Source organism: Hydractinia symbiolongicarpus, chromosome 12 (assembly GCF_029227915.1).
Source record: "Hydractinia symbiolongicarpus strain clone_291-10 chromosome 12, HSymV2.1, whole genome shotgun sequence".
In the NCBI taxonomy this organism is placed as follows: domain Eukaryota; kingdom Metazoa; phylum Cnidaria; class Hydrozoa; order Anthoathecata; family Hydractiniidae; genus Hydractinia; species Hydractinia symbiolongicarpus.
The window spans coordinates 9995735-10017032 of record NC_079886.1 but is presented as its reverse complement, the minus strand read 5'-3'; the positions used below and the strand labels follow the sequence as shown (position 1 = coordinate 10017032).

The 21298-nt window shown below is 32.6% G+C and overlaps 1 protein-coding gene across 3 annotated transcripts in view; it reads right to left on the bottom strand.

The window, feature by feature from the left end:
* Positions 1 to 609: 609 nt before the first annotated feature.
* Positions 610 to 21298, bottom strand: part of LOC130621736 (centrosomal protein of 290 kDa-like) — a 29861-nt gene continuing 9172 nt past the window's right edge. For all 3 annotated transcript variants that reach the window (XM_057437074.1, XM_057437075.1, XM_057437076.1), the window contains 28 exons: positions 19886 to 20925; positions 19612 to 19761; positions 18918 to 19322; positions 17875 to 18231; positions 17252 to 17426; positions 16031 to 16808; positions 13842 to 14983; positions 13468 to 13596; positions 13258 to 13322; positions 12948 to 13178; positions 12602 to 12712; positions 10945 to 11325; positions 10805 to 10861; positions 10596 to 10726; positions 10127 to 10299; positions 9891 to 10034; positions 9630 to 9697; positions 8664 to 9282; positions 6824 to 7747; positions 6165 to 6562; positions 6007 to 6085; positions 5733 to 5770; positions 5453 to 5647; positions 4862 to 4987; positions 4484 to 4770; positions 3351 to 4257; positions 2483 to 2551; positions 610 to 1473 (listed from right to left, as the gene is read on the bottom strand). In XM_057437074.1, the coding sequence (XP_057293057.1) occupies positions 706 to 1473; positions 2483 to 2551; positions 3351 to 4257; positions 4484 to 4770; positions 4862 to 4987; positions 5453 to 5647; positions 5733 to 5770; positions 6007 to 6085; positions 6165 to 6562; positions 6824 to 7747; positions 8664 to 9282; positions 9630 to 9697; positions 9891 to 10034; positions 10127 to 10299; positions 10596 to 10726; positions 10805 to 10861; positions 10945 to 11325; positions 12602 to 12712; positions 12948 to 13178; positions 13258 to 13322; positions 13468 to 13596; positions 13842 to 14983; positions 16031 to 16808; positions 17252 to 17426; positions 17875 to 18231; positions 18918 to 19322; positions 19612 to 19761; positions 19886 to 20925 (9947 nt within the window). In that variant the 3' untranslated portion in view covers positions 610 to 705. The remainder of the gene's footprint in view (positions 1474 to 2482; positions 2552 to 3350; positions 4258 to 4483; positions 4771 to 4861; positions 4988 to 5452; positions 5648 to 5732; positions 5771 to 6006; positions 6086 to 6164; positions 6563 to 6823; positions 7748 to 8663; positions 9283 to 9629; positions 9698 to 9890; positions 10035 to 10126; positions 10300 to 10595; positions 10727 to 10804; positions 10862 to 10944; positions 11326 to 12601; positions 12713 to 12947; positions 13179 to 13257; positions 13323 to 13467; positions 13597 to 13841; positions 14984 to 16030; positions 16809 to 17251; positions 17427 to 17874; positions 18232 to 18917; positions 19323 to 19611; positions 19762 to 19885; positions 20926 to 21298) is intronic.

Sequence of the window (21298 nt, the reverse complement as noted above, 5' to 3'; positions counted from 1 at the left end):
TGCCGAACGAGCCAAACTAAGGTGCGGTGAATATTTTGAGTTCGGTTTGGTTCGGCTAATAAAACAAAAAACGCGTATTGAGCCAATCGAGAGGCCTTGATAATATATGTTAATTAATTCACAAGTTATGGTTCTTTGCTGCGAGGTAAGGACGTGTCTATTCGAATAAGATCTAGGGCACTTGAAATGAATGATTTTGTTTTAATACACACCACTGTGGTATGCTTACCACCCTCGTCCCTAAGGTCGTTTGCCTTGAGCCATTATCACACAATACAATGAACGGAAAATGCCCTTGGAACAAGGTTCACAGCGCTGCGCGCCCAACACCGGCTCTACAGGCTAGTTGCGCACAATTCTGCAAGTTCGGGTAATTTAAGAAATTTTATACTCGCAAATATTTCAATTTAGCCAATCCGTGAAAATTTTTGGACTCACAAGAGTTTATGTCTACTTGGTAGACGAACTGACGCTGTAAGGCTGAAAGCTCTAGCATCAGAAAAAGTTTGCTTTCATTGGCATTAGATTGGCCCGCCGTAAATTATAGGTTGTGATTCATCATCCTGTAAGCACAAATTAAACATGGAACAGCTGGCGATACAAAGTAAATCATAGCTAAATATAAATTTTATTATCAAGATAATTTAACTAACGAGAACAACGTAAACAAACGTAGTTCGGATCATAAATAAGTAAATAAATCACTTATCGTGAGTGTGTTTGCAACCTTAAACGTAACGCTTCTAATTTATCTATATATTTATTCAGGGATGTATTTGTTCCCGAAGACATTTCCGCGATTTGTTTTTCAGTGTATGTGCCACGTGGTGAGTGCGGACTGCGAGAACTAGTATCGGTGTTGTGATCCGAGTATTCTTTCTGTGCATTCTCACCACGAAGCGGTCGCGGATACGAGCGTGGTGGACTACTGTAGTTGCTACGCTGATTGTCCAACATGCTACTAGCGGATGTGGCAGACAACGTTGGTCTCGATGAACCCAACGGTAGATACATAGAAGCAGGTGAATGAGTTCTTAAATGCGAGTCCTTATCACGTGTTTTGGAAATGTCAGATTTGTAATGCCAGTTTTTATTTGTGTTTTGAACTGGAGATTTTTGTAACGTCGTCGCCTCTGAGTAGCGAGGTCGATGTTGTATGCTTTTATCAGTGTCGGGTGTACGATGCGGCTTATGGCGACTGTCTTTATACTGATATTCTGGAGAAGATTTTCGAAGATTATGCTGGTATTTTCGCACTAAATACTTCATACGGTTTATAGCGACAACAGCAAAAGCTAAAACTTTAAATCGAGAATTTCTTTTTGTAGATAAACTTAATGGTGTATTAAAAGGGGAAGAAAATTGTTCAGCTTTTCCATTTTCCTTTAAAACTAAAAGCAAGTAACGCTTTTGGTAGGCAAGTGCTTTTCGAAAACTTTCTGCTCTGAAATACTTGAGATATAATCGCTGAACCTGAAAAATAAAAACACAAAATTGGATTCATAAACTATAGAAAAAAGAAATGAGAAAAAAACAAGGATTATAAAATAACAGTAAATTCCGAGAGATCTATTTGTTACTGTACGGTGAAGCTTTTAAAATGTAGGATAGTCAGTTATAAAATATCCGTTTCTTGAAAAAAGTGCAATTTATCACAACTCTCTTTTATGCGACAAAATTGTGATGTCACATCTTTCAGTCTCGTAGCAACTGATCGAAATATCTTGACAGGTAGAGACTGCTTGAATGTACGTTCAGAGTAAACAAAACAAGAATTTTTCATCCCGTTAAGTAATATAATAATTGACGATTAACATTATTGTTATTGAAGATATTATTTCGGTTTGTCTGTTCAGTATTCATATTACTGTGGAACGTTTATCATTTCTTTAACATGATAGTTTAGTAGGCTAATAAACGTTCCACAGTAATAACATTATTGTGTGTGCATACTTATGGGATGCTTTCGGGATACGCTACTACACACATTTGTAGGTTGCTTGGCAACTTTCGAGTATATTCACAGCCCTGGTTACCTATTTTAGGGTTGCCTTGTTTTCTGTTCTCTAATGTGCTAATCATCTCTCGGGTTTTAATAACCTTCTTTTATTTAACGTACAAAAGGTTTTTGTAACATACAGCCGCTCCGTTGAACTAGACATACAGACTTGCTGTTTTTTTACAGTACCGAATAAGACATATTGACGGATAAAATAGAAGGATAAAAGGGTGGCGCCCATTCATTTACGAACAAGAAAATTTCAAAAAAAATATCACCCTATAATTTACAGCAAAAAAGCTCATTACTAACACGTGTTAAAATACTAATTAAAATAGTTCAAAACACAAATCGATCTCTTTTAAAAAGAGAGAAATTCTAAGCTGACAAAAAACAATTTCCTGGATTTTTCTAGGTTGTTAAATACACTGGAAGAGCTTTTCCCAATGCTATCAATATTAAAAACGTAACATATTTATTTACCTTGGCAATAGTCCATCCAGCTTTTACTAAACGCTTACCATCGCCAGATAATTCTTCTTTCTCAGGTCTCTAAACAGTAAAAAGAAATCTTCAAGAAATATGCCCACTAACCTATTTTTTATTTACCCTTCTATAACCAAAAAACTAAAACTAAAAAAAAGAAGTATAGTTATTTATATTTTTAGTGGTCGCAAATGTACGACTTCTTCTATGTACTACGATGAAAGACACAACTTGAAATACGTTATTCTTAAAAAACTGGAGGTAAACTTTAATAGTTGCCTCTTTTGATATCAAAACGAATTATGTCCAAGGCACGCTTAACCGAGAGAAGGGCTTATTTAGAATCCTTAATAAAAGGGTTGTTTATTTAAAACGAGCGCTGAAGCAAACATTTATTATAATAATCGGACCTCATCTGACCAACTTTTCGGAATTTTAACAAATAAATCTGAAGATGCATTAAAGGGAACCCAAGGCATAAAATTATTTTGAATTTATATTATAGAGCTTTAAAAGTTAGCTAACAAGTCTTTTTGAATTTTTTAAAAAGCTCTTTTCGTTCACAAGATATTCACATTTAAAGAATTTCAGATTTTCTGTCGTCATTAATTTTAGACCTGTTAAGGGATGTGCATTCAAACTTTATCAATGGTAAGATATTATAAAGATGCTAAAATGACACTTGTTTGCTCGTCCCAGGCCTCTTAATTTTTTGCTGACGACCCAATAACTCGGGATCTGCAACTTGTCATATTTAAGTGTTTATGCAGTAAAATTGAATCTAAAATTGTTTAATATTTTACTCTTTAACGAAATGGCGGAATAGGATTCATTTATAACTGGTTACCTCTAAAAAATATCTCACCTGTTCATCTTCTGGAGCATAACTTTCATGAAAGGATGAACCGTTTCTACTTGGCTTCGCATTATTATTTAGTGGATGTGATGAACCATCAACAAAGCACATTTCCATCTCGTCAACATCATTTTGAAGGCTTTTATTAATATTTTCGAGAATGTCTATTTTACTCTTCATGGTCTTTTCACTTTGACACGCCACACCCTGCATACCAGATATTTGTTCTTGTAGGTTTCTATTCAAAGCTTCCAACTGACGTATTTTGGAACAAAGATCTCTCTCGTGTCGTGAACGCATGTCCTCCTTCTCGTCTGCACCCTTTCTCATGTTGTTCAGTACATCTTCAGCATGTTGGAGTTTTTCCTGTGTTTCCTTGTCCTTATTCATCATCATATCTTTAAATTTGAAATATTTTTGTCTTTCTGAGGCAAGTACGGATTTCAAAGACGCCTTTTCATCCTTTTCTCTCGCCAAATCAGATCTTAATAATTCATTCTCAGTTTCAGCTTTTTCGAGTGCTGACCTCATCGATGGTTTTTCGTCCTGTTCTCTCACAAGTGCTGTTTTCATGGAAGCCTTTTCGTCTTTTTCGCGCGCCAAGAGCGCAGCAAAACGTTTTTGTTGCAAAGTTGCAGCAGTTAGCTGGTCTTCTTGAGAGTGGAGAAGCTCTTTATTTTTATTGTTTTCATTTACTGCAGATTTGAGACGATCTTTCAAGCTATCGTTTTTTCGAATTTCTTCCTGCAACATATTTTCCAAGTTAGTAACAATACCTCGATCCTGTGATATTAATTCACTGAGGCCTTTCTGTTCATTTTGTAAAGTTTGCTGCAAACGGTTAACTTCAGCTTCAACATCTTCCAATTGATCTTCCAAATCTTTACATTTGCTTTTCTCTTTGGAAAGTTCGGATCTATGAAAATTAGTTTAGGTAACTAACCTGGAATTTAGGAACAAACACCTAACTTTCTAACGCAGTCACAAATGTACATTTTCAAACTTAGCGCAAGCACTCGATTATGTAAAGGAGATTTCTTTTGGTTAAAGAATCTAAAACAAACAAACAGGCAAACAAACGAACGAACGAACGAACACGCAAACAAAACAAAACAAACAAACAAACAAACAAATAAACCTACGTAGCTTGATCAGCTTTCGCCTCTTCTTGGTTGAGCAACTTCAACAAATCAGCAACTCTGCCATCCAAATGCAATTTATCTTTCAAAAGATGTTGATGTTTGAGTTCTTGAGCTTTCAACTCGCTCACCGATGTTTCAGTGACCTCCTGAAGTTGTTGCACATTATCAAGAAGCAACTGGTTATCATGTTTGCATTCTTTTAACGTACCTTGTAACGACAGAATCTCCTCAATAAGCATGTTGCGATCCTCTTGCTTTAAATCTTCAACGAGAGCATTCTGTTCAACCTAATGCAAAGAGTTTCAGGTCACGATATGTATACATCAATGAGCTTCTACACGTGCCCGACATCACAAAACATTAACAAACAAGTTTTACCTTTACACGATGTTTGGATTGGTTATTTTCAGAAAGAAGAGCTTCTTGTTCCTTTTCAAAATATTTTTTCACAGCTTCAATAAGATCTTGTCGTTTTCTTCGTGCATTAGAAGGAGACTTTTTGCCCTAAAAAAAGGTAGATTGATGTTTGTAACATTTTGTAAATTCTACAGCACACGTGATTCCAAGTTTATGTTCAAAAATAAAAAAATAAAAAAAAAATTGTGGTAAATTTCCACTTAAACTATTTCCATTGATACAGGTCTAACAAGGACGGTTAATCAAAAAACTTTCAAATCTTAAGATGTCAACACCGATTAATTACAACTCGGTCGCTTTTGTTTAAATGGAAACCTGGTCCATAAAAGTATAGCACATTTACTTTTCTCTTCTTTGGACACTTAAAAAAATTTTTTTTTTCACATCTAACATAGACAAGTTTATTTTACAGATCAGATGCATTTTGGTAATAAAACACTTGTTCTATGCTAACAATCTTGGCTTGTGCTTTTGAATTTGCGTTTTGTGTGTTATAGACCAACATCAAAACTCACAAACAAGTTTCCATAGCTCCAAATAGAATTTCCTTACTTTTGGATTGCCTTTGAACAATGCAATGATATCTTTAAGTGAGTTAATGATTGCCATTAGATTTTCCTTTTCTTCTCTCCATTCTCCTTGCATATTTCGTACTACATCAATACTTACAACACCTGTAGCTCCAGGATCGTTTAAAACCAGATCTAAAACATCATCAGCCTCCTTTTGAAGGTCTGATAATAACATCTAGAAGAAATTGCAAGAATCTCATTTTTTGCTTCAACTTGTACAGTCGTGGAAAATTAGAATAAACTCATTCTGATGCATTTACCTTCATCTTGCTATGTTTTTCAGCATCGTGCTGCTTTCCTGAAACAAGGAAGTAAAAAAATAGTTGACAGCAATGCGAAAGGAGGGCAAATAAAGTTCGCTGAGCTATAACCATTTTTAATAGTTGTATTTAACGCCAATAACAAACTCCTCTATGAATAAGGTCTATAGTCCAAAAATAATTATAATAAGAAACGGTGAACGAAAAATTATGTTAAAGCCAAACATTATATTAAGGGCAACTTCTTAGTTAAATCAGACCAGACGTTTCAAACCTGAATGTTTTTCGGGATTGGAATGTAGAATGAATTCGTCCAGTTGTCCAATCACATCTCGTGCGACCAGTAGTTCATTCTAAAAATAGAAAAAGTATACAAGCTTAAATACGACGCTGCCGTACAGCTAGTCCATAATGCTAATCGAACAAATATACCTCATCAAATATTCTATCAATGTTCTTATTTAAAACATCTTGCATTGCCTGTAGATGTTGCATCACAGAGTCAGTGGCAGGCAGTTGATCAACATTCAATTCAGTGCGTTGTGATGATACACTATAGGTATCCAAGTTTTCGATTGTTATCGAGTCGGATTGCTGCAGTAGAGAAGAGTATGGTGTATGCTCCAAATTATCTTCATTGTCTCTTAGTATATCTTCATTTTCTTTTGTGTAAGTCCTTTCGTCTGACAGTGAGTTGTCATCTTGACTTCCATGTTTATTGGTACTTGTAAGTTGGGCATCTTTTGCTGGGTTGCTGATGGCGGTGGAATGGAGAGACGAGATACCATCAGTAACGGGAAAACCACTGTCAATTAGTTGGGTGTACAGATCTATGGAAAATTCAAAGAAGTTTAAAAAAAGGTTTTAAATTAATTACTTTTAATTATGCTGCAAAAATATTTTAACATTTAAAATATTTTTGTTAAAATTAATTTTAACATTTATAATTATATTTTATTATTGTTGGCTAAATTTTTTGCCTTATTTAAAGGCTAAGGGATATTAAAAAAATGACATTCCCATATACTTCGACCAATATCGGTCCTATTAAAAACGGAAAGTGCAAATTATTGAACAGAACAGACGCTAACCTTTTTTCTCCTCTGATAACTGTTCCAACGCTTGATTCAATGTCTTCACTTCTTCTTTAAGCTGTTCGTTCTCCTGCGCGAAATTCAGCATATCTTTACATGATTGCTTCATCAACAAAATCTCTTTATTTCGCTCACTGTTTTCCTTTCCAAGTTGGTTTTGAAGATTCCTTAATTCTGTCTCTTGTTGCATCTTTTCTTCTTTCAGCTGTTTCATATTCTGTTGCAAAGCTTGTATTTCATCTTTTAACTTAGCTTTCTCATTAAGAGCATTCAAAAGATCGTTCGAAGATTGTTTAAAAAGCACAGCATCCTTACTTCGAGCAGACAGTTCTGCTTCGAGTTTGTCTTTCAACTCCGCTATTTTATTATCATGATTTACTTTTTCGACTTCAAACTGCTCCACATTTTCTTTTAAAGCACGCACAGCGTCTCTTAATCTTGTCTTTTCGTTTTCGGATTCTACCATATCGTTCGAAGATTGTTTTAACAATATTCCTTCTTCGTCTCGTTTAGCTCGCTCCTCAGAAAGTTCAGTTTTCAGCTTCGCTACCTCCTTCTCTTTTTCCACCACCTCCTTCTCTTTTTCCTTGTTCACATGCTCTAGATTTTCCCTCTTCTGTAACTCGTCATCAAACTTAACTTGGAATTCTTTAATCTGTTCGGAAAATTTTGTCAAAGCTTCTTTCAATTCCGCACACTCCATCTCAGATTGTAAATAGTTCTCATTTGCTTTTGCTAGTTGAACTTTCACTTCTGCAACTTCTTCATGTTTTTCATCCAATGCAGTGGAGAGTTCTTCGTTTTTTTGTAAAGTTTCAGCCTGAAGTTTTTGTAAATCGTTATTTTTTTTACACAACGCTTCTTCTGTTTTACTCACCAACTCGGAAGAAGCTCGTTCAGCGAGTAACTTTTTCTGATTAGCTAAATAAGAAAACATTTAAATAGTTACGTGAACATTGGCTTAGATCTTGTTTATAGCGTGTAGGAAGGATGTTTCATAAGATTTCGGATTTGGATAAATATTTTCTGGTTGTATAAATAATGTAAACTCACATCAAAGGGTTCACAAATAGCATAATTTTTGTGACTTTAAGTTTGTTATTTTACTGGTTTCGGATATGTATAACCTGATACACAATACGGTTCGCAGTCAACGCGGCTAAAAGAAGACTGACTTCAAGGACTTTCTAATACCTTTTCAGACAAATTCCAAGTGAATTTTGCGAGTTTTAAGAACAGGATTATGAACGAGTTAAAATTCAACAACTTATTAACATAACCTATTTTCAAGATATCTTTAAGATGCTGAAACGTAACAACCTACTCATCAAATTTTTATTATATCTGCTAAACCTTTAATCTAAGAGTGCACTCCTGAAGTTTTATAACAAGGTTTACTTGCACAAAATTTTTAATGCATTTTTGACAACCTGCACTGAAAAAAGATTTTTCTTTGAGTTTTAACAACACATCTAACACTATCTGCTTACATTCAACTTTCATCTTTCTTTTATGCTCAGTGAAAATTTGCACCAAATTAATTTTGATTAGCAGACAAATTTACACGAAGAAAGATATATTGTAAATAATTTATTAAACAAAAGAGAGAACAAAAAAAGGTCCATGATTATTATTAAAAAGATCTGTTTTTCAAGGACGTATTTCTAAAATAGTTATTCTTACATAATTTTCAGGACTAGAACTTTCAGGACTATATTTTGAAAAAATATGCAACAACGTTATCGTCGAAAGAAAACACAATTCAATAACACGTTTAAATAGTCCTGTTAAACAAATGTTAAAAAAAACACAAGAAACTTCACAAATCTGTCCATACCTTTAAACTCTGTTGTCATTTCTTCAATCACCTGATGCAATGCCAGTATCTCTTCTTTCATCTTCTCGTTCTCTTGATCAACATCAAAAGAACTTTTCGATATTTTTCTTGGAAACGCAATATCTTCCTGCTTTCTCGCATAACGTTCGTTCTCAAGTTCTGTCTTTAATTCAGCTATCTCAATTTCTTTTTTTCTCTTTGCGTCCATCAGACATTTGTTTTGTTCACGTTCATCGTGAAATTTTAGATTCGATTCTTCTAACTGTTTTTCACATTTCAACATTTTTTCCTTCGCTGCTTTACTTTCCGCTTCTAAGTTTTCATATAACTCTGCAGCTTTTGATATTTGATCATGAAGATTCGCAATTTCCTGATCTTTGGCTTCAACCTCTGTGAGTAACTCTTCGTTTTTTTCGGCAACATTTTCGTTCAAATTCTGTAGTTCTTGAATCTGCTCTTCCATAGTGGGAATGATGGATTCAATATTGGCAAAGTCTGACTCAACTGCTGCAAGCTGTTCTGCTAGCGTTTCCTTTTCATGTTCAAGTTTTCTTGTCACTTCAGTTGCAGATTCGTGTGCTGTTGAAAGCTGCTCATACGCTGAATGATTCTCTTGAAGCTAGACCAAAATTATAATTTATAGCAATCAATTGCAAAGGTAATGTAGAGAACTCACAAGGCTTTTTGTTGAGAATACATTACACCAGAACTGTTTTGACGAAACATTTTCTTTTCCAGCACATTAAAAGTTTTACGGGCCTTAGATTTTAGAGGGATTCCTATAACCTTGCAATTAACAGAACCAAAATACGCGTATACTGAAAGTAATCGAACAAAAACGATCCAGGTTTATTTCAGTGTTAATTTTAACAAAATTACTTGGAAGCAAAAAAATTAAAATTATCATAGAATTTAATATAATGGCCATTGTGGAAGAATCAAACAACAGATTCATTTGAGTCGTACCTCCTGTGTTGTAACATTGAGGAGTTGCAATAACTGCTCAACAACCACGTTCAATCTTTTTGGTATTTCTGAAAAAAATATACAATGCTAAAATGGTCTATGTTTTACTAAACGCATAAAAATAGAAGAATAAATATAAAACCTATGCTTTGTAAATGAATACCAAAACCTCAGACAAGACAAAAGTCAATGATCTCTGAGAAACGCCATGTATGGATAAAGGAAAAACAAACATTATGAATATAAAAAAGGAGTTCCCACCTTCAATTGCTTTAGCGTTTTCGAGTATAAAAGCACTCATGTCAACACCAGCAGGTTCTTCATCATCTAAATCCACTGTGGTTTGTTTTAAGCTATAATCTGAGATATCCAGTAGACTTTTACTAAATTCATTTGGTTCATGACCTAGAAATTAAATAATAAATATATATAAAAATAAAAACAAATAAAAAATAGAAATCAAATAAAGTGGCAGTAAAAACATTGTTGAAACTCACCTTCTAAAGCCAGGTCAGCAAATATATTAGTTTGAGAAGAATCCCTAGCTGTAGCGTGTTCGGTGATTAGCTTATCAATCTTGTGATGAATTAAGTCCTCCACTTTGACTACTGACTTTACCATATCTGTCAACGAGTTGGACAGTGATACATTGTTTATCTTCAATTGGTTTCTAAAAATAATTAAAATAAAATATATATATATGTATGGAAATAAAATGAACTATAAAATGAAAGTTATATCTAATAATGAAAGAATTAAAAAATCAAGATGCTATCCAAAACTATTTTAGATTGCTGATTCTACACTTTGAAAATTAGTCACTGGTCGTCATTTCACATTGTGATTCTGAAAAAATAAAGGCAAGCTTCCAGTCCAATTTTGTGTACGGAAGATGCAGGCTATACACACTAATACTTCAATGATATGCAGAATTCAGAACAAAATCATTAGTACGATTCTTCTTACCTATCTTCAGTGATATCATTCAATTCATGTTGTAGCATTTTCACAAGATTTGAACTTTCATCTTCTTGTCGATCGTGTCGTTGCAGTAATGACTCAGCATGCATTTCATATTCTTTTAATTTCTCCTTCAGCTAAGATACAAAAATGTTACAAATACCTGTTCCAGTAATAAGGAATAATTGAAAAAAAGCAGTAGACACAAAATATACCTGATTGTGTGAAAAAACAGAAGATTCTAATGTTGATTTAAGATTCGAATTCTCCATCTAGAAATGCAATAAAAATGATAAAAATACAATGACATTCAAAAAAGCTAAATTCTTCGAATTTTGTAACTTCATGATAATACCTCTAATTTTTTTATCGTTGCTTGCCGAACTTCAAGTTCTTTCAATAGTTCATCTTGGTTTTTTTCAATACTATCACTTAATTGTTCACTATAATTAGTATTTTGCACCATGTTCTTCATGTCTTCCAACTGCTTCACTATTTCTGCTACATCTGAACGTTCTGTAGGTTCATGTAGCTTTATGATTTTCTTCAAGTGCTTTAATTGAGCTTCGTTGGACTGTGAGAGTGAATCCTTCAACTGCTTCATTTCTTCATCATGTTGTTTTTGTATCGTGTTTAACGATTCATTGGTCATTTTGCTGATGTATGCTTTCATATTTTCTTCTGTTTCAAATTGAGATGCGGCTTCTTTTAATTTTTTTTCGAGGTACTCCATTTCCTACGCAAATGTACAAAACATTTTTTTACCACTATTAAAACTGACTGTTTTAAACAAGAACAGGCCTAAGGAAACTAATTTTAACATAGGTTTGTTTTTTTAAACATGTTGGTAATATCAAAGATTTAAATTGCATGTTTCCCCTCCAGCCAAAGTCCGGAAAAAACACACGATGATGAAGCTCTAGTACTAATTTTGGTCCGAAGTAACCATAAAATAGGAAACAGACAAGAACAGACAAAAGAAATAGTGTGTTGCTGGCATTTTATGTGCCAAGTGAAAAAATTTGAATGTTATTTGAAAAGAGTAATTTTTAAATATTGCGCTTAGCAGCTTCTTAGCAATTTTAAATCTTAAATAGAGGCTAAAATAAAAGTCGGAATTGTTTAAAAAAATATGCGTACAATGTTTGCAATCTTTACTTTTTAATTTGTTAGGAACTCTGAAAATAGCCCAATTACTGCTCTGTAAAATCCTTGAACACACAAATTATTTCTGGCTTGGTATCAGTTGTATTGAAATATAAATAGGCCAAAAAAGGCTTATTTTTATTGCATTCTTAATTTTTAGGAGTAACAGGTTTATTTGTTTAAAGCAATGAAATAAAAGGTTTTACATCTTAATTATCACACGCAAATATCAAAAATAAGCAAAAACAACAAAGCAATTATTTTTTTAGAAAAATAAGAGAAACTTATTTACGGTTAAATTATGGGTAGTTAAAGCCTGTTGTCTACCAGTATAATTTTTCTCAAAGATGAAATCAACTGAAATTTGTAGATATTGATCTGTTATTACATTTTAGTCCATTTATAAAAAAATCTAGGTAACTCATCAAAAGTAACTAACAAAAAATCTAGTAAATGTAGATAAGGATGCAAAAAAAACATAGCTAATTTTACGAGACCGAATAAAATTTGTAAATAATGATCTGTACCAACATTTTAAACCATTTATAGAAAAAAGTAAAGATAGTTTTTAGAGGAAAAACTTAAAACCCCTATTTCGGGCCAAATTTGAGGACTTTTTGCTCATAAATTGCGTCATTAAGATTAAATTTTTAAGAAATCTAAAAATGCCAAGTTCTACCATTTTATTGTTAAGTAAATTTGTGCAAAAAATCAGAAAAAACTGATCAGTGGATCCAGAGAAAAGCTGTGACGTTAGAAATGAAAAGACCCCAATTAAAAAGAAATTAGTAGTTATCCAAATTTTGCCGCCCTATTTTTTTTACAGGACATTCAGCAGATTTCTGTTACAAGAAGCAATTTATCACCTGTTGGTGTGCCGTCTCAAGATCTTCTATATTTTTACCATGCATTTTATTCTGCTGATCAAGCTGTACAATTTCAGCCTTCAACGTTGTAATTTGGTATTCATATTTATCCTGAAATAAAAGTGTATTTTCTTAACACTACATTTTTCTGCATGTTGATAGTACGCCCATATATGCAATAAGGATAGATAACAACAAAACCCAATGTGTAACCCTACGCACATTTTGAAGGGAGAAAGAGGGATTTATGTGGTAAGTTGCATGCTTATGCCATTTCCTTTAGGCTTCTTCCTGGGTGCTGCCAACAAAACAACAAACAATCATAATTTACTGAAAACAAACTTACAATAATTCCTTGTACTTTTTTATCATTCTCATGCTTCAACTCAGCTACTTCCTGCACGTGTTGTTTTTGAAATTCAGCTAGCTTTTCCAGTTGTTCAACATGTTTCTGTTGTAGACATTTCTCAAGCTCACTTAAACTCTCAAGATGTTCTTTTTCGATTTCTTCGCGGACATGATCACGTGCAATGTTAAGTTTTTTTGATTGTTCTGCTTGAACGAGATCAATTACTGCCTGCAAATACAAAAATTTAAATGCTGTAACTCCTGTATCAAGGGAAAAAATATGTGTAAATAAATGAATTTAAATTAACCTTTAAATCATCATCAAGACTTTTGATCAAAACACCCTCCTTAATTTCTGCTGGCGAGTCATTTTCTGAAAGTTTAAGCATATTTAGAATGAGAATTAACATTTTAAAGGACATATATAAGAGTATGGTTACACAAATCAATTTTTCTTTTGACAATAAAACGTTTAAGATAGTTTTCAGCAAGATAAACAGGGAAGTAAATACAAGTACTTCTGTTGTTTTGTTCTTCGGCAGGAACATGAAGAAATTCTGCTATCAATTTCTCTTTTACTTTATTTCCAAGCATTTTGACATCACGAATATGTTCTCCTTCTATATGTTCCAGTTGCTTCGCCTGATCTAAAAGCAATGATTCAAAATGACATGGGACAATAGTAGAAAAGAGAATTTTAGTTTTCAGTATAAAAGCTTTGAAATAAATTCTTTTCATTAAACTCTTTTATATCTTAATTTTTTAACAGTCTTCACAAAGACCCAACAACAACTAAAAAATCAACTTGTTTTCATGCATTTTAAGACAAACAGTACAACTGTATCACTAATGTGCAATGCTGACAAAACTACAAATCTAAATATCACCTTACCGTGTTCTAACTCATCCATTTCTTTTTCCTGCTCTTTCACAAACTCATTCAGCAAATTTTGATGTTGCTTCATCATTTCCATCTTAGCATCTTCCACAGCATTCCTTAAACTCTCTTCATTCGCTGATTTCATTTTCCTTTCAAACTCAATTTGTTCCTGAAGGTGAGATAATTCCTCATTGTGAAATGTTTTCACTTGCACCATGTGCTCTTCTTGATCAGCGTTCTCTTTCTTTGCTTGCTGTAGGTGATCTTCAAGAAGCGCAATCTTTTCTTTCCACTCGACCACTTTTCCATCGAAATTCTTTTGTATATCTGCAATTTCAGCATGTAACGTTTCAATCTCATTTGTTCGGCTATTAACTTCTGCATTCAATTTATCAACTTCATTTTTTAATTCTGTTCCAATAACTTCGGTTTGTGTATACCAGTCTCTCACATTTACAACAACACTTTCTTCTGAAAAAGTTTCGTAGGAACAGGATATGTTATATACATCCTCCTTCACTGGTGAACCTGGTTGTTTTACAACTTTCTTTCGTTTACTTTTAACGGGTGTGGTCATTAATGTAGAAATATTTTGTCGTTCTTCCTCATTAGCGTTAATTACATCTTGAGAGTTATTAATTGCCAGCACAACATAATCATTTGCTATACGTTCTATACTTTCCTCAAGAGAATCTGCATAATTTTGATCGTCTGAATTCATCTCTTTTGCTGCATGCAGTTGTGATATTTGTTCTAACAACATGGCTACTTCTTTCTCATGGCTTATCTTAAGAAGGCCAATCTGACTGCTATGTTCATCATTTATTTGCTCTTGCATTTCTTGTAACTTTTGTTCATACTTCTCTTGCTCAAGTATAATTTTTTGTGAATTTCTTAACAACATTTGTGTGTGCGCTTCTGCAAGTTCATCCAACAAATTCCAGTTTAGATTATGTAATTGTAATTCATGCTTGTAAGTTTCTCTTTCTAATGCAGACGATTGGTTTGCTTTTAACTGTTCTATTTCATTGTTCATATCAGCTTTCAGTTTGTCCACAACCTTTTGATTCTTCTCTTTAAGGTTTATAAATTCAGCATCTTGTTCCTGCTTCAACGTAATCAACTCATCTTCAAGACGGGATGCAAAATTATTTCTAAGAATAATTTAATAATTTTTAATGCTTGTTAACATCTTAAACGTTCCAGTTACATCAAAATATTTAAATTTAAAATAAGAATGATGAAATTTACATTATGTAATTATCTGTTGTTAGGAACAAACACATTTAATTTTATAGATATTCCTATGGTTATGTCTAATATCACAACAAACTTGGTTTATCTGGAACAACTCTTTCATCTATCATATCAAATGAACCAAAACAAAGTAGAATCTAGAACATTGTTAAATTTTTTGCTTTTAAATGCGTGAAAAATACCTAAATTACTGGTTGAACTTTTTTAATGCGAAAAGCCAATACGCTGAAGATATTTACATAATTGAGTTACATATTGGCCATTGTGATAACAAAGAGTGGATTTAGCATTGTTGCCACTTGCAAAATCTTAAATCTTTAGCCTAAAATAACACATGGTCTGTACTATTCTCACAGACAATTTTTTATAAACCTTTATGGAGAATCTCCAGGCTGGTGATATTTTACAAATCAGTTTAACATGTGTAAAGATATGTAAATGTAAAATCTATTTCTACTTTACTGTTGAAAAAAATATTCCAAGATTTTTCGAAAAATGTATTTAAACAAAAAAAATACAGTTGAAGCCTTTTGATTTGCATTTTCTCACCTGCAATATCAGTTGCATCGCATTATAAAAATACTACATCTACATTTTACAGCCTCGTAAAATTTGGGTTTTTCTATAAAAATATGTTACTTGCCAAGGGCAAATATTCTTCTAGTAAATCTAGTTTAGACATTTTTTTAGAAAATTTGCAAAATAAAGGTTTGAGGTTAAAAGGAGTGGTGAAGAATTGGTTATAGCATTTTGTAACAGTTGAATTTCCAATTACTTGTTGTTTACCTAAGAGAATCCAACTATCACTATATGCGCAGCTACTGTTTTGGTACACGGATATATAAACGTACAGGTGAGCATTATAATATAGATTATGGATCTATATTATAACGAAATTTCCTAATATTAAGTGGTTTCAAATTTAATATAAACGGTGTACATACCTGCCATCTGTTATTTCTGCATCATGCAGTTCTTTTAAATTGGTTATTTCACTTCTATGGTCTAGCTCAAGTCGTGACAGCTGTTCTTGTAACTTGTCAGTAAGTTGCTGTAATTTACTTATTTCATCAGCATGTTGTTTTTCTTTTTCACGCTGCTCGTCCTCAAATTCTTTTTGAATTTCAGATAATTTTAATAAAGTTTGTTTTTCGTAAAATGTTTTCATATTTTCTAATTCTTCGCAAAGCTCGGCTATTTCATTCTTAAGGACCTCTTCCCGATTTAATTGGTCTTGGATTTTGTCTTCTTTTTCAACAAGAAGTTCTTTATGTGATGCCAATCTTTTTTCAAAACTCCTGTTCAATTCGTCTTCTTTGCTTTTCATGACAGTTTTAATTGTTTCACTTGAATCATTTTTTAAAAGTTGCAATTTTTCCTCCATAGCTTTTCTATATACATCCTTATCTTCTTCATGCTGCTGCTTCAAATCATTCAACTTCTTATCGTATTCTTCATCATATGTTTTCTTTAATTTATTCTTTAAATCTTTTAAGGCAAGTTCATGAGTCTGATTATCTTTATCCATCTCAGTCTCATAATAATCTTTCAAGTTTTGAAGTTCTTTCTCTAAAACATCCTCATAATGAACCTTAAGTGAGTCAGCATCTTCAGCTTTTGATTTTTCAAACAACGTTTCAAGTTCTTTTATCTTTTTAGATTGTTCCTCAACAGCCCTTTTCTTAAGTCTGCTTTCCATCTCTTTATGTTCCATTTCTAAAGCTAAAGTCAGAAATTAAAATGCAAGTGGATGTACTACGGCATTTTGCAGTATATTTCGAAACATTTTGAACTAAGTTACATAAATAGCATTTCACTTAATTTGCAGACCCTTTTTTATTTCTGTTCCTTATTTTTTTGAACCACAAATTTTATACAACCCATGATATTTGCACAACCTTGCAGTCTCATGTAGGATAAACCATTAGTGGTGTAAAGGATCACTGAAAATAATTTTAATTTTGATTGCTTTAAATAATAAACATAAAACCATTCATATTTTCATTAAATTAAGTTTAAATTTAGTTTTAAATAAACAAGAACGCATTATTTTGCAGACCTTTTACTTTCACAAACAAGGGAATTTAGGCAGTGCTTTGACATGGCCTTCATAAAATTTAACAATACCTTCAATTTTATCATGATGAAAAAATACATCGCCTCACCTAACTGCAAGGATTGCAGCTCTTTTGCATGTTCTTCTTGTAGGGTGGTCATATCTTTAGAGCGAATTTTTTCATCAGTTTCTTTTAATGTTTCAAGTAATTGTCGTTGTTCCTGCTCAAGTTTCTCCCTCAATTCTTTCTTTTCCTCAACATGATCTGTTTTTAACTGTCCAACCTTTACAATTGCAAGAAAATATATTTTAAAAGTGTTTGAAAAAATTCTTTTGATTTTAAAATGTTACTAACAACATAGTAACATTTTAAAATCAGTAGTTATGATTAAATTATATTTTAATTAAAATCTGAATAATCTGGTTAACATGGAAAAGGTGCAAGAACAGAAAGAGTTAATAAAACACAAACATACGGGAATTGTTTAAAATGGGCATATATAACATTACATTACTGTGTAAAAACAATCCATGGACCCTAGCCCTTTATTCTGTACCCGAAAAATACTTTTTACAATTTTAACAAACTTTACTTCTTCAATTTTTTTAATATTTAGCGAGTTATCAGTTATTTATAATTAAAAGCCTTGTGTTTAAAAACATGTATGCTAATTCTTGCATGATGGCAAAACATTGAGATACAAGAATTAAATGGACATAATTTCGACTAACCTTAAGATTGTATTCTGCCCTCAACATCTCCATTTCCTCTCCATACTCTTGATGTAACTGTTCTTGTATAACTTCTATCCTACTTTGATGGTCACGATCAAGATCTGCTCGAAGAATAGATAGACTCTCTTGATTGGCTAAGGTCATTTGTTCTTTCAGCAAACGAAGTGTGTCCTCAAATTCTGATTTTAAGCGATTGTCCAGCAAGATAATTTCTGAATCTTTCTTCTTTAACTCTGTCTTAAAATTTTCTATGTCCAGATCTTTATTTTTCAATGCAGTTAAAAGTTCTTTTTTATCTTTTGCATGTTCCTCTTCATCTCTTCTATTTTTTTCCATAGAATTATCAAGTTTTTCCTAATAAAAACTTGCTAATTGTAAAGACAATACAAGCTTTTCTTTGTTACATTCTCATGTTAGTGACTTTGGGAAACTACAGACCAAGGTCATGATGTGACCGAATGCATTAAAGTTCATGCAAGTGACAGAGGTCTATATTCCCTTATATAGATTTCTAATAAGTTTGATAAGCCATTTATTAAAAATAACAATTAAACAGAATTTTAAATAACACCCATTGCTTAAAGGACAAACAACAAAAACAAATGGAAACCAAGTCACTTCTTCATGTAACAGAAAGTACAAAACACACATCCGATACACAATGTTTAAAAAAAACATATAGCATTAAGGAGAATATTTTGATAAATTTTTTCGAGCTTGAATTTGTTTGTATCTTTGGACTAGTTAAATGCAGTATTTCTTTTTTTGCACCCCTCTTTAAAATTTGAAATCCTAAGAACCAATCAAGATTTATAAATCAAGATATACAAATTCCTTTGCAACTTTTTAAGCTTTTGTATAAAACTAACTTGTTTTTAAGGTGGGAGGTAAGACTTTTGATTTGTTTTGTTTTATAGTTTGTTTTGGTACTGCTTAATATGGCCTCTACAATATGCCTAATAAGGCCTCAACAATATGCTAAATATGGCCTCTACAATATGCTTAATATAGTCTCTACATTAAATAACATTCTTATATACCTTTAAATTTTTATTCTGTTCCAATAATTTATTTTCATTGTCAGATTTTTCTTCGGCAGATTTAGACAAAGTGTCAACAGATGCAGTCACTTCATCAAGCTCCTCCTGTGTTTCAGTCAACTTTTTTCGAACTTTTTGACACAACATTCTTTCTTGTTCTAACTCTTCCTTAACTTGAGCACCATCTTCAATTTTTTTTTGTAATTTCCTTATCTCTTCTTTCTCCACTTGCAGTTGATTCTCAACTTTCTCAAGTATTTCTGATTTCAACCCAAGCTTCTTTTGAGTTTCCGCCAATGATTTTATCACCTCTTCTAGGTTTGCCTTAAGGTCACTATTTTCTCTCTTTACTCCGACAAAACGAATCCTGTCTTTCTCATAACTGTCTTTCAGAACATCTTTCTCCTGAAACAAGATTATTCTACTGACAAGAAAGTATTAGGAAAATATTTCTTTGTATTTTAACATAGTGTATGGAAATCTCATGTGTTTGGAACAGGCTAAGGATAATTGTTTTCCAATTCTCCAAACAACCTCAAAAAATGAAACATAAGGAAGCTTTGCATACAAGATGAGGGAGCCCTAACCTAACCTTACACTTTTTTATCTTTTCTTTCAACTTTCACAAGTATAACAGTAGAACACTAACAACATTTTTTTAAAAATGACAGACACAAGGTACAGATTATCATACCCTTAGGTATTCAGTCTTTTCTTTTCCCAGTTTCTCAATCTGTTGAAGAAGTTCAGCATTTTTATTTTGAGATTCAAGTAGTTGTCGGCTGAATGTTTCCTGCAATTGCATTCCAGCTTGATCTTTTGTTGAAAGTTTTTCCTTTAGGACCTAAATATTAAAATCAAAATGCATTGTGAAAAAAGCAGATAGCACAATCTTCCATGCTAAACAAGGTAACTATTGCATAAGAAGTGCTAAAATGTTACATCTATGTGTATATATAGAGTTGTACCTTAATGTCTTCATTGTCAGCAACCATAGACTTTTTCTTCTCATACTGTTCTTCTAACATTTTGATTTTTTCATTTAAATTTTCAACTTCATCCTGCAAAGATTTTGCATATTCATTTGTCTTTACACATAATTCATTTTGACAAAAATCATAGTCAGCTGTTGATTCATGCTCAGGCAAAAACATAGATTCCGTCATATTTTCTTCATCACTACCTTCAAAACTTAACAAGAATGATTCATCCATGACTGCTTCGACTGGCTCAGCATACACTGCTTCAACAGGTATTTCTTCAACAGAATAACAAATTGGTCGCTTAGTTTCACTTTTAAGAGTTTGGTCTATTCTTGATTGCTCTTCTAATCTCGACTGTAACTTTCTTAGCTCATCATTTAAAGTGCTACTTAACGATTCAAATTTCTCTCTTTCGCATAGCAAGCTTTTCACATCACTCTTTGCATCGTCAAGGTTGGCACGCAACACTAAGATCTCCTCATGTAAAGCATGACCTCTCTCCGTAATATGACGTTTTTTTCTTGGTGATTCTGGTTTGATTTCATTTTCTATTCCGGCTTGAAGTTCCAACACACTGTTGTTTAATTCTCTTACATCGGATTTGTATTTGGAGATTTGCACATCTCTCATTGACAAATCAGCATCCAAGACTTTGTTTTCGTCAGTAAGTGTGGCACACTTCTCATGTAGTGTCTTAATTTCTTCTTTATACTTATTATTTTCAAAACCAAATGCATCAACACTTTCTTCCATAACACTGTATCGCTGCTTTAAAGATTCGTATTCTCTCTGCAGTGATAACAGTTCTGCTTTTAAAGCTGAAACATCATTCTCAGCAATATTTTTGTCTTCCTGTAGTTTAAGTAACTGATTTGAATATGTGTCGTCTAGTGACTCTTTTGTTAATTTTTCATCATTGTAAACTTTTCCTACTAATTCTAGTTGATCTGTATGTAGTGACTTGATATCCCCTAATTCTTTATGTAACTGCTGATGAATGAGAAGCATATTTTGATGTTGCTCCCCTGTAGGAAAACAACAGAAAGTTAACTTAAGATATAAAAAGTTTGACTGAAAGTTTATCTTTATTCAATCAAATTATCATTTTCTTTTTCAAATTACTTTGATAAAATAGTATTTGTGCCATTGTGCAAGGAGTTAAGGCAGTTTAAAGTTACTGAATAGATAATTAGTCCGGAGTTTATTAATAGTTGGTTAATAAGCACACAAAAACTAATTATTAAATATATTAGGAAATAAAAAATTGAGTCTGATATTACCACATGACACATCAAGACATGACATTTTTATAGTGAGATAAACAAGGCATAGCAAACAGATGATTATTAACAAAAGTTGATATCATCAGGTAGTGGATTAAAAATGACTGGTTGTGTG